We start from the raw sequence: 12,698 nt of genomic DNA, 5'->3' as shown, positions 1-12,698 counted from the left end.
TTCAAAAATTTATTCCCCCAGCGTTCAAAAAGCTTGGCTGATGTGACTTGTATTGCAGGATGTATAGTTTAATCTTCTGAGTATTTTGCATAAAGTTAAATTTTCTGTGTGTTTCCTTGAAGCTTTTGTGACCTTCTTAGTCAACTCTTTCTAGAAGCTTTAATTGGAAAAAGCTTCTCATGGAGTAACATAATGAATCGTATGTCAAACTGTTCCAGTTTTATAAGAAATTTAACCTGATTTTTTTTTTTTTAAAAGCCTTATAATCAGAAGAGACTTAGGGTAATTGCATTACCTTTAACCACGGGGTTGCATATCAGAGAGACTGTGTCTGGCAATGTAAGTTGTCATAGCAGCTGAATTTATCTATAGAGCAAATAGCAGTGTTTTTGCTTTGTAGAATGATTACTGCAGTATTCAAGGTTTTTAATGGACTTCTAATCTTTTGGTTGTGTCAGCTCTGGATGTGCTGGTAGCTAACACTGCCATTTTTCAGGAATTGTATGCAGAACTTCCTTTGAGTTGGCTTTCTATTGATAGCATTTAAATCAGAATCAGCAAACTGACAAGAAAAGATGAAATCACCTACTGGAATTCTGGGGTTTTGGCAACTAACGTGTTTTGGTTTTGTTTGTTTGTTTAGAAATTTTTCCTATATGGATCAGCATTCTAGTGATGGTGAAACTGGAAGAAGACCACTCTAAGCAAACCCAGGATGAATCGGGTGCCAGGTGATGCAGAAAATACTCACAGCAGCAGTGTGGAATCCTGTCCTTCCTTGCGGGATGTTCACTCCATCAACCCAGCGGACCTGATGGCAAGGATTGAGTCGTATGAAGGCAGAGAGAAGAAAGGCATATCAGATGTCAGGAGGACTTTCTGTTTGTTTGTTACATTTGATCTCTTATTCATAACCTTGCTGTGGATAATAGAATTAAATGTGAGTTGTCTTTTCAGTACCTTTAGACTTTATTGATTTATTTATTCACTTCAGGAGTTGGTCTTTTCTACCCCAAATTATATGCTATTTGTATCTATTTCAATTAAAGCAGTTTCTTACTTTTAAGCTTTCATGAACATAGTATCTACTCAACTGCATCTATTTTTAGTCATTAGGATACATGTTTTATTATCTTCTTATCGCTAAACTTTTTGATGTTCCTGTAGTCTTATCAACCATGCTGAAGAAACCATTGGAAATCCAGTGAACTTTTCAGGCAGCAAGTAAACAAAAATGTTACTGTACATCTTTGAATTTGGCAAGAAGGGTGAATTTTAACAGGATTTGAGAGTTTGCCTTCTGAGTAACTCAGTGAGTGATACTTCACTGAGGTGTTAGTCCCTGGAAAGACTTCCAATGGCCAAAACCTTTATTTTGCTGTGATGTATTTTCTTTGAGACAAACTTAGTATGCTGTACATTGTGCATGGCAGGGTGCATTGAGACAACATAAACTCCCACAGTTGCCACTTTTTAACTCCAGAATTTGTAATCTGGAAAACGAGGCAGTTCTCCTGAAATGTCTCCTATCAATAGGAGAGCTGATTTGTTGTTATTTCATAAGTAGCATCCTAGTTCTTGAGCTGGGTTTTAAGCTATAATCTAAAGCATGCATTTAAGAAAGGACACACAGGAAAAATGTAAGGGAAACCTTTTCTAAACGAGAAAGATCTTGAGTAAATATTTTTTGTCAGCAGTCTTTTACAAGATGAATAACCTTGTTTATTGATGTGACATTATGAAGTTTCAGTAGCTGACTGTTCAAGTAGTTCATTGATAGAGTGAAAAATACACTTTCTGATTTAATTTGAGAAAGCAGAGTCTGCTTGCCTGAATGCTGTAATTTTGGGATTAGACTTCTGTTGTCTCTCTAGGTGGAAAGACTGTTGTATCCAGTGTGTAGAGTTAGCTTGTCTCAGAAAAGCAGCATAGAATTCTGATGCATTTCTTTTTTTAGGCCAGTTTCTCAACAGCTTGTTCGACTAAGAGGAGCAGAGTCTGGGTTTGTATCTCTTGTCAGGGATTAAGAGTACAGATTTTCATATTAGTGCTCTCAGAATATTTAGGATTCTCTACAGAAAATGCTACCAACTCATGGTGTTTCATTTTGAATGCTTCAGCATTAAGGGACCTCAAGATCCTAGCAGTTTTCTTGAAGGAGAACATACTATGAACCAGAGTCCTGTGCTGCCAAATGTCAGCAAGAATGAAAACCAGTTTTTTGTCTTCGTCAGTCATAATATTAGAGACCATCATTTGATATCTGGGATCTGATGCATGGTTAGGCTTTTTTGTTCTGTTTTTTCAATTAAGTTTTGTTCACTGGGAAGTCAAATAGCACTGCGTTAGGGCTGTCACTGGTACGTAAGTAATGGGACTTCAGAATTGCTGCCAGAGTTCCTGTAAGTATTGTTTTCCCTTTGTTGCTGATACCCAGTGTGCTGAGGTGTAATTTATTTTTAAACACTTCAGGGAGTAGCCCCATGGCCGTTTGAGCAAACCCTAAATCAAGGCTGTCATGGTTGACAAGCTCATTCTTGTATTAACATGGCACTCGTGCAGCCACGCACTGAACAGCTCGGCGGGGGGAAGCTGGTCTTCCTTATTTATGCTGGAAACAGATGATCATCACACCTGATGCAGTAGAGAACCAAGGGGAAGGTATATTTAGAAAGCTATTTGTCAGGTTGCCATAGAGGGGAGGGAGAGGAGAAGAAATAGAAGAAATTTGGGCTTGGAGTGAATAGTCTCAGGGAAACACTGTCCAGCAATACAGTTGGGAAACGTTTTGAAGTGTCTGGACTGTGTTGCTTTGAGATGGTGAGCGTATGTTGTTGGAGTGCTCTGGTACTTCCTTTCTTTAAAAGGCTGACAGTGGGCAAACTCAGTATCAAAGCCTTCTGTTGGTGGTGTTTTCCAGTGCGTTACATAACTATTTCATGCATTGCTTAAATATTGAATTTAATATTAAAAACAACAGGATATGGACACTAAGGTTTTTTGCTCCCAACTAAGATACATACTCCTCTCCCTCTCCGACCCAACACATCCTAAATGATTTTCTTACTAACCCAGTTTGAACAGGAAAGTGACAAATCCTTCCACTGGAAAGAAACACAGTGGCTAAGGAAGATGTAACTTTGAATTCTCTCAAGCAAATGAAAGAATTAAACTTGAGCATTAGTTATTTGTGGGAGAATGATCTAATAGTTGCAGCTTCTGTGTTTTTTACAGTGGATTTTTTTGCTCAGCTCTCTTAAAACAAATAGTATGTATGCTGATAAGGAAAAGATCTGGAGTATGAGTTCAGTTACTGTTTTGTTTCCTATGTGCTAATGTGTGATTCACTAGAGCTAGTTTCTGGGTGGCTTCTTGATCAGCTGTTTTGATCCTCCTTATAAGACATAAAATGCTCTGTGAATTTGTGTAACAGACCTAATAATTTAATTATTTCTTCTTCCTTCAACAACTTGTTTTCTTTTGTTTTGCGACACTCTGAAATGTAGCTTGCATAGGCCAGGTGATAATCCGAAATGTTTTCACTTTGAAAATTGTATATAATCATGAAGAACAAATAAGGACACTAATCTTGAAACTGACATTCTTAGCATGTATGTCCCCTGTACTTAGTTTAATGATCTTTTTGTACATTAGTGGGGAACTATTAATTTCACGCTTCAGATTTCTGTGTATTTTGGCTTCAGTAACTTCTGTTCTAAAGCTGTGTCGTTGTTTCTTTGTAGGTAAAAGGAGGCATTGAGACTGCCTTAGAGAAAGAAGTCCTACACTATGACTACTCTTCTTCATATTTTGATATATTTGTAAGTGTTCTTTAAAAAAGGAAAGAAAAAAGCAGCAAAAGTATAGTTTTCCCATGTTCCTCCTTCCACAGATGTTCCCTAGTTTGAGTCCTGTGAAAGGGTTGACCTTTTAATAAGTTAAACTGGAAGGACTTGTGCCAAATTTAACCTGTCTAGGGGCTGCCCAGTCCTGCTTTGGCATCAGGCTCATGAAGCCTGTAGATAGAGATGCTTGGGCATACTTAAATTGCATCTTCTGCTTTGGGGGGCGCAGAAAGGCAGGTGAAAAACTCAGTCAGGAATGTGAGACTGATGTAACATAAAGATAATTCCTCAAGAGGACAAGGCCAGTAGTCCTCCAGCTGTAAAATCATTTTGTTTAAAGTGACGTTTTTGTCCTCCCACAGAAGTCAGTCAGTTGCAGTGAGGAAAGACTTGATCCTAGGTTGGCCTGTGTAGGTCAGGTTTTGTCAGATTTTTGTGCTTTAACTGAAACAGGTTTTTAAACATTGTACTAAAAAGAGATGACATGAAGTACGATTCTCCTTTACGATGGATAAGCACCTTGGGCACATGAGAGGAGCTCTGCTGCATTAGGAATTTTGTCTTCCAGCAAGGCTGTAACTCTGTAGTTGCAATACGTTTTGCACTGCATGGACCAAGTTACTGATGTCTAAGTAAAAGCTGTTTCTTTATAGTTCTTGTAAAGGGCCCCATGTTTTTGCAAGATGATTAATTCTACCAGATCTTGGTTGCCTGGCAGAGGTGAATTGGTTTGGGATCTGTCATTTTATATTGATGACTATATCCAGAATCTCTCTTTGAAACTGGTGTAAAAACCTGTCCTTGCGTCTGCATTGGACCATTTGCTGTGTCAAATGGAATGAGATACCAGATACAAAAATTTCACTATCCTGCTTCTCCCTTTCTCTCTCATCATTATTTTGCTGGCAGATTCTCCATGATATACCTTACTGCAGAAAGCAAAAAATGTTGCCTGTAAATGTTGGTGCTCTGGAAATTCTTTTGCCCTATAGTTGAACCAAGGGTTAAAACCATGTAATGCAAAATAATAGACTTTTATTCTCTGGGAAGGGACTAGATCATTGAATTCTGCAAAATGATTTGTGGGCTTATACAGGATTTCTTCTGTTTCTACTGCACATCACTGAAACATATATATTTGCATAAGATTAAAGGGGTTCATTGTACCTCCAGCTTTGTCTGTCCTTGATTTCTCTTCATTTTTAAGTGTTTGTTTCACATTTTTTAGATTCTGAATGCATCTTTTAAAACAAGTTGGAGGCAATCTAGTATCAAAGAATAAACAGGGAAATTGAGGGTTAGGGTCCCTGATGCAGAAATCTCGTCTGTCTGCTATTCATTTAATTTTCTGGTTTAGAAATACCATAACTTACCTTTCATTACTGCAAAATATTTGGAATGTCTTGCTATTGCAGGCGTCTTCATAAAGAGTAATTGATTGTTGCAATATTAATATTTCAATAAATACTAAAAATTTTGTAAGTAGAAAAGTGTTTTTAAAAATTCCTCCTGTTTTCTGATTGCGTTTGTGAAGCCTTTACAGTTTTTAATGATATTCTTGTGCAGTAGCACACCACTAAGATCAGTGAGATGCACAGTGATGCTCAAGGTATTTGCTGGATTAACTGCGTCTAGATTTAACTGCTTAGATTCCAGTCGTGTAAAATCATCATGAACATACTTTGTGTATCTTACGTTTCTAATGTATTTGTGGAATTGCACATGCTTGCATACTTGAGCCTATGTAGGCATATGAGTGGTGCCATTTGCTTTACAAATGGGAAATTATGTTCTGTTTCTGTTTTATTCAAATTCAAATTTGTTTCTTAAGAACAGAACTTAGATTGTCCTGTTTTTAAGTTGTTTTGTAAGCAGTTAGTATTTTCAGTGAGCTGAGAATCTTGTGGTTCTTCTGTGTTCTGAATTAACCAACAAATATTTTTTTCCTTTCTCTATAGCTACTGGCAGTCTTTCGATTTAAGGTGTTAATACTTGCATATGCAATGTGCAGACTGCGCCATTGGTGGGCAATAGCTGTGAGTAGTAGCCAAGTGTAACGGAGTTTTAACTAGAATGGATCAAACAGACAAAATTTTAGATGCCTCTTAACGCTTGTATGTTAAGAATCATCTTGATGCTATATATAAAAATTTGCTGTACAGTAACAGATCAAAAACTTCTGTTCTGGAAGATTTTCAGCCTAAAGACAAAAATTTAATAGCACACTGGATGTGGTCCTCATTAGGTATCGTGTTAATACAACTTGAAAACTTATTTTGAAGCCGGTATGGATGGCTAGTTGTAACTGCTTGTTACCTCTGACTTGTGAATCAATGTTTGAAATATATTTACATTTGAAATAGTGAACTGTATTCAAAACGAAGAATTGGCATTATTGTACCAGAGATCCAGCTGTCCATTAACTCCCACATTCTTAGCTTTTTAGAGTTTTAGGTGCCACCCATTGAGCATGAGCACCTGTATTGCTGCATGCTCCAATACAAAGTGTTGAATGTGCACCCCTTCTTAGAAAGGAAACTCTTGAGAACTGTAGGAAGTTCTTGAGACCTGTAGGCAATCACAGTGGACTGGAGCAAATATCTTTAATGAAGTTCTTGAGAACTGTAGGAAGTTCTTGAGACCTGTAGGCAATCACAGTGGACTGGAGCAAATATCTTTAATGCAGCTGTACTGTGTGGATGAGAAAGAATGCAAAACTTGACGACAAATTCATGCTTCCACCAGTCAGTGCTGTAGATTGTCCTACAATAGGGATATTGCTGGCTTAGTGCGTTGTAAATCTTAGACTTTTTTTCCCTTACACTGTGGTAGGTACATGCAGAACGTGTTCATGTATAACTTCCTTCCAGTGAGTAGCACGTGGTTGGTTTAGTAGTCTGAGATGACATGCCATGACTTTTTTGAAGTTGTGTTATTAGCATGGCACAAACACATACAGAATAGTAGCTGTTGCTCTGATTGTGTTTATTTTTAAATGCATGCCTCTCAAAATCCCTTACTCTTAGTTGTGTAGCTTTGAAGTATTTCTTCCAATGACATCCTCCAACTTGATGCAGTTGTCTGTGAGGTGGTGGGAGCCAACCCATCATGGTAGTAAGCAATTAGATATATAAAGCTTCACTGAAGGTTTTGCAGAAGCCATTAATCTTAAAATCCTACTTGTGCTTACCAGAAGCTGGTTAGGTTCTGCTATTTAAAGAATTGTTGGACCCAAATGCACTAATAGAGTTAGAAGCCTTGCTTAAGTCAGCAGTACTTGTCCACTGCTTTTTTTGGTTTTTTTCAGACGTTTTATGCAGCCTGCTGTTTTTTAAAATATGTCAGGGAGTATCAAGTCTTCAAAGTGATTCATTTTTCCCAATAACAGTATGTGACTTAAAATATTAATTCAAATTTACTCCTGCGAAGATGTTTTGTTATTTGAAATGGATCTTTTGATTTGGATGGTAGTGAAGAGCGTTTGGAGCAATTGCTGTTTGCTTTTTCCCAAATACATAGATTTTTTTTTTTTTTAAGGGACTTGGTGAATAAAATACTGCATCTTCATTATACAGTAAGATCACGGTTTATATAACTCAGCATCTGTGTAGCATCTAAACATGCCTATCTGTTGTGTGGAAATCAACATTTGGAGATGTCCATATTAAAAGTTATCTTTATTAAGGAGGTTATTTTAATAACACTTTAAGTTAATTGTATCATACTTGTTACACTTTATTAATCTATGATCTTGCTGTTATTGGTAAATATTTAAAGTTGCAACTGATAGATAATGGCAGAAATGAGAAAGTAAATCCATTTATTAGTCTTAACTGTTCTTACCCTGTCTCTTTCAGTTTACAACAGCAGTGACCAGTGCCTTTTTATTAGCAAAAGTAATTATTTCACAGGTATATATTCTAATCAGATGTTTGTTTTACTTTGTTGTTTTCTTGAAAGCAAGATTCTTCAGGGTGATTTCTGTAATGTTGTGTGGTTTTGTTTTCTTCAAGCTGTTCTCACAGGGTGCTTTTGGCTACATGCTGCCCATCATATCCTTCATACTTGCCTGGATTGAAACTTGGTTCTTGGACTTCAAAGTGTTGCCACAAGAAGCTGAGGAAGAAAACAGTAAGCTTTTAATATTTCCTCTCAGTTGCTGCAGTTGGCAACATTCGATCCCATGTTATCTGGCAGAAGAATGCTGCTTTCAGCTTCTCGACATTGGAAGAGCTGTGGGAAAAATGAAATCATATGGCATAATTTTTCATTTTCTGGAAAGGAATATATACCTTCAAAAAGTGGGTTTTTAACTAATTTAGGGAGGAAAAGTTAAAAGTTACAAGGGCCAGACCAGCAGTTTGTCAAGCACTTAGGAACGTATAGAATTTTATATGCTTCAGACATGGAAATTTAACTGACTGGGGCTTGTAAAATTTTACTTTCTGGGTAATGCATAGAATAAGTGTCTGGTTCCTCTCTTCAGAAGAGTAGACACAATAACTAACTCAATGTCACTAACTCTTCTTTTGAGGTGGAAAAGGGAAAGCAAAGAAGCATTGTGGAGAGTCTGCTTCATACACAGGCAGAATGAGACCAGAGCAAGTATGAATTTCAGCCTCTTCAAGATGAGGCAGCAGGTCGTCTGACACTTGATGTCATCAACTAAATAGAGGAAACCCATTGGCTTATTGAAAGAGAGTGTTGCTTGAGTGGTGAGAGAAAGCAAGCATAGATATCTGCTACAGGTGGTGTGTTAGGGGCTGAGGAAATACAGCTTCATCACACTTTTATCTCAATAGATAAGAAATCTAAGCAGTTCAGATACTTTTACATTTTTTTTATGCTGAATATTTACAGAGAAAGAAAGTATTTGATACATACACATGTAAATGCTTGATGATCATATTCGTAAAATTGAGATATTATTCCTAAATCCCTGTGGGATTCAACGACACTTTCTTTTTCTTCATTCCTACTGAGCTTGAAATAGATGGTATTTATGTAGAAATACATGTTTTTTAGTTAAACTCTGCATATTTCCAAAAAAAGACGGGGTTTCACTGGAAAATGCTGATTTTAAGTGATTAAGTCAGACAAATGATACGCACATTTGGATTGTGTTGTGTGGTGGTACTTATGTAGTGCCTTATTTGCTTTTAAATCTGAGGCAGATAATGAAAACAGATTGTAATAGTTTGTGCTTTTTGAACAGGTATTTTTCTCTCCTGTCTCTAGTGGGAGTGGAAGCTGACTTTTTTCCATCTTACTGTTTTATTTTAAAAAAACCCAACCAAACCAAAAAACCCACCACATCAATTTTCTGCCTAATGCAACAGTGCTCGTAATTTAGAGATATTTTGTCTGTAACTTTAAAAAAGAAAAAAAGAGGGAAGAAAAAAGGGCAAAACTGTCTTTCCACTGAAGACTTCCAGGTCTGATAGTTTCCTTCTGCGAGCAGGATTTAAAACCAAAATCCAACCAGTATGTGTGTTGTAGCATCTTGTGACACATCGACTGACCTTCTTCTTTTGGACAGAGTGGAAATATAAGTAAAATAGATGTCTCCTTTGGAGACGTTGAACTGGTTAATAAAACCAATTGGTATGTAGAAATAGTAGTTTGAGTTGGAAAGAGATTTTTTTTAATAACTGCTGACTACCTCAGCTCTCCTGATTCAGTAAAACACCAAGATTTTGTGTTTTCTTTTTTTCCCATCAGTCTTCACGTGGCAAAGAGTAAAGGATGGAAGTTCAATAGCCTTACGTTGCCCTAAAATGCCATCTTGGCCGTGTTATTATCAGAAGACCTGTTGATGGCAGCGAGGATGAGATGAATTCTCTTCTCTCCCAACCCCTCTGGTGTATTAAACAACACCATATCATTTCCAAATCATTTTCCTGATATTAGATGAAATTGACCCAAAAGGAGTTGCAGGTTGGAGTAGCTAGGTATGTTGAGACAGATGGGTGAAAGCAAGGCATTAATCAGGAGTCTTAACAGTGGCAAAGTGAGAAAATAATGTATTTGGTTACGCGTGGCAGCTCACTGATCATTAAAAATATATTTCAGAGTTTTAGTTAGCCAGTGAATATTGATGGATTTACATATGGCATCCTAATCATGCAGTTGCACACAGTAGAAGGAAGGATTCCTTAATTCAGGTGTACAGTACCTCTGTTTTGCAAAAGTGTGTCTCCTTAGCTGCCTGAAGTTACATGGAAGACATAAATTAACAGTTTGCTTTTTTGATATATTTTTTTATAGAGGGAACTTGTTAGGGATGCTAATATAATACATCAGTCTTTTAAGATTCTTCATCAATACTTGATCTTTAAGAGGCATTGAGGATTTGTTTTTTTTTTGTTTTTTTCCTTTTAGGATTTTTGATAGCACAGGATGCTTCTGAACGAGCAGCTTTTCTTCACCCAGGAGTCCTCTCTGATGGGCAGTTCTATTCTCCTCCTGAATCTGTAGCAGGTACTTATGTTCACATAGTGAATGATTTTTCGTGTTGACATAAAACTCCTGTGTATTTAACCTCCTTCAGAGGGTAAGGCAGGAGTAGGGTGAAGGGAACAAAATATGTTTTCCTTTTTAAATGAAAAATGTACTTCACAATCCTAAAATGAAAGATTCTTTTTTTATTCAGTAATTCAGCTTAGTTACTTACTACCTGTCAGGTGAAGTACGTGTAGTTAGTGGGGTTTCTGACATGCCCTGGAGGTGTTAAAAACAAGATAAGTCTGAAAGAAAATGGTACCACAATAACAAAGCAGTTATTGTTTGTTTCTGCCATCGATGATCCTTACGGGTCCCTTCCAACTTGAGATATTCTGTGATCTCTTACCTGCTAGCAAGTGTTTATGCAGCACTGCACTATTTAATCCAGCCTAAGCATGGAGCTTAAGTGTCTTAGCAAAGACAGTGAACCTGAAAATGCTCTAAAGCAAACTGAGATTTCAATCAGAGGCTCTTTTCCTTTCTCATAACAAACAGAACAAGCCTTCTCTGTGTAAGAAGGCTGCTGTGTGCGTATATTAAACTGAGGGCAAGTGTTAATTACATCTTAACTCTGCGTATCATGTGCTTTGTTCTAGTTGAGGTATGAGCTAAGTAAGCCAAAAAATAAATGGAAATACTACAAGATTTAAGGATATGTTTGCAGGCGTTTCAAGGAAATTAGTATTTTTTTTATGGGTTGAGTGGATAGCTGGTGAAGGGTCTGGAGGGTCTGACCTACGAGGAACGGCTGAGGGTGCTGGGGGTGTTTAGCCTGGAGAAGAGGAGGCTCAGAGGTGACCTTAGTGCAGTCTACAACTACCTGAAGGGAGGTTGTAGTGAAGTGGGAGTCGGCCTCTTCTCCCAGGCAACTAGCGCTAGGACAAGAGGACACAGCCTCAAGCTTCACCAGGGGAGGGTCAGGTTGGACATTAGGAAGCATTTCTTCTCAGCAAGGGTCATTAGCCATTGGAAGGGGCTGCCCAGGGAGGTGGTGGAGTCACCATCTCTGGAGGTGTTTAAGAAAAGTCTGGACATGGCACTTAGTGCCCTGGTCTAGTTGACAGGGTGGTGTCAGGGCAATGGTTGGACTCGATGATCCCAGAGGGCTCTTCCAGCCTGGTTGATTCTGTGATTCTGTGTGTGATTCTGTGATTTGAGGTATTTGAGGATGCAGTGTGAACCCTCAAATCGTATGTCAGTCTTTTTACCCTCAAATGTAAATCTCTTCTCTAAAGCTGTGCTGTATTATGCAATATATTTAAAATACTAATATATGCTAATTGCTACAGATACGTTTGCCTGTCTTGCATTGTAGAGTTAAACATGTTGGTGATACTTTTCAGTTTAAAAGCTGTCTCCATGATTGCTGAGCAGCTTGGCATAATGAATGACTTAGAGCTCCATCTAGGGCTGACAAAGCATTGAGACAACGTAGAGGTTGAACATGCAGAGGGGAATATGAACATGCAGAGGGGAATAAACTCCTCTGCTGACACGGCAACATGTCTAAAAACAAATCTTTGCTCTAAGAAGGTGACATTTAAAACAAACTCTGTTGGAATTTTCAGCGTATTTATCTTTTTATGTCTTCCTTGAAGATGCATGTGTCCAGGGCCATACTCTTTTCCATCCACTTCTTTATATGGGTTGACTCTTCATCTTCAGTATTAGACTTGGTTGCCAAGTTATCATTCTGGAGATAGCAAGTGGAAAATCAGCCTGGAAAGAGTAAATTTCTACAGTTTTTGTACAATTTAAGCTTCAAAATGAAGGTTTGAAAGTGTCTTCTGAAGTTGTCTTCCAAAGGGCAGGATGTAGCAAGTGGGAGAATCTGCTTGTTAGTGAGCAAATGTGGAGCTGATTGTCCTGAGTGTGTTGTAGTAAAAACTTGAAGCACTTGCTTACTGAATCAGTTGACAGGGTAGGTATGTCAAGAATGATCCCAGTGCTGGGTTTTGGGTTTGATAACTGCTAAAAAAAGCCTTTAATGGGAAACATACGAAAAGATAAGAAATCTAAAATAAAAAGTAAATATTTTTATGGGAAATAGTTGCTTTGAATTGACTTTTGATAAGCCGTTACCAGTGGTGGTCTGCTTGTTCTTTTTTCTTCTTTTTTTTTTTTTCTTTTTTCTTTTCTTCTCTCTCTTCTCTCTCTTCTCTCTCTTCTCTCTCTTCTCTCTCTTCTCTCTCTTCTCTCTCTTCTCTCTCTTCTCTCTCTTCTCTCTCTTCTCTCTCTTCTCTCTCTTCTCTCTCTTCTCTCTCTTCTCTCTCTTCTCTCTCTTCTCTCTCTTCTCTCTCTTCTCTCTCTTCTCTCTCTTCTCTCTCTTCTCTCTCTTCTCTCTCTTCT

The 12,698-nt window shown here is 37.8% G+C and overlaps 1 protein-coding gene across 5 annotated transcripts in view; it reads left to right on the top strand.

The window, feature by feature from the left end:
* The window catches only part of STARD3NL (STARD3 N-terminal like), a 37,713-nt gene that overhangs the window by 15,010 nt on the left and 10,005 nt on the right, over positions 1-12,698 (top strand). For 2 of the 5 annotated variants that reach the window (XM_068404688.1, XM_068404687.1), the window contains exons 2-7: positions 644-940; positions 3,744-3,821; positions 5,804-5,881; positions 7,703-7,756; positions 7,859-7,976; positions 10,227-10,325. In XM_068404688.1, coding sequence (XP_068260789.1) covers positions 716-940; positions 3,744-3,821; positions 5,804-5,881; positions 7,703-7,756; positions 7,859-7,976; positions 10,227-10,325 — 652 coding nt within the window. In that variant the 5' untranslated portion in view covers positions 644-715. The remainder of the gene's footprint in view (positions 1-643; positions 941-3,743; positions 3,822-5,803; positions 5,882-7,702; positions 7,757-7,858; positions 7,977-10,226; positions 10,326-12,698) is intronic. The other 3 variants (XM_068404690.1, XM_068404689.1, XM_068404691.1) reach the window with 3 other exon arrangements.

This window comes from Nyctibius grandis, chromosome 7, assembly GCF_013368605.1.
Source record: "Nyctibius grandis isolate bNycGra1 chromosome 7, bNycGra1.pri, whole genome shotgun sequence".
Lineage (NCBI taxonomy): Eukaryota > Metazoa > Chordata > Aves > Nyctibiiformes > Nyctibiidae > Nyctibius > Nyctibius grandis.
Note: the sequence above shows the minus strand (reverse complement) of the source record. Positions and strands in the feature narration are given on the sequence as shown.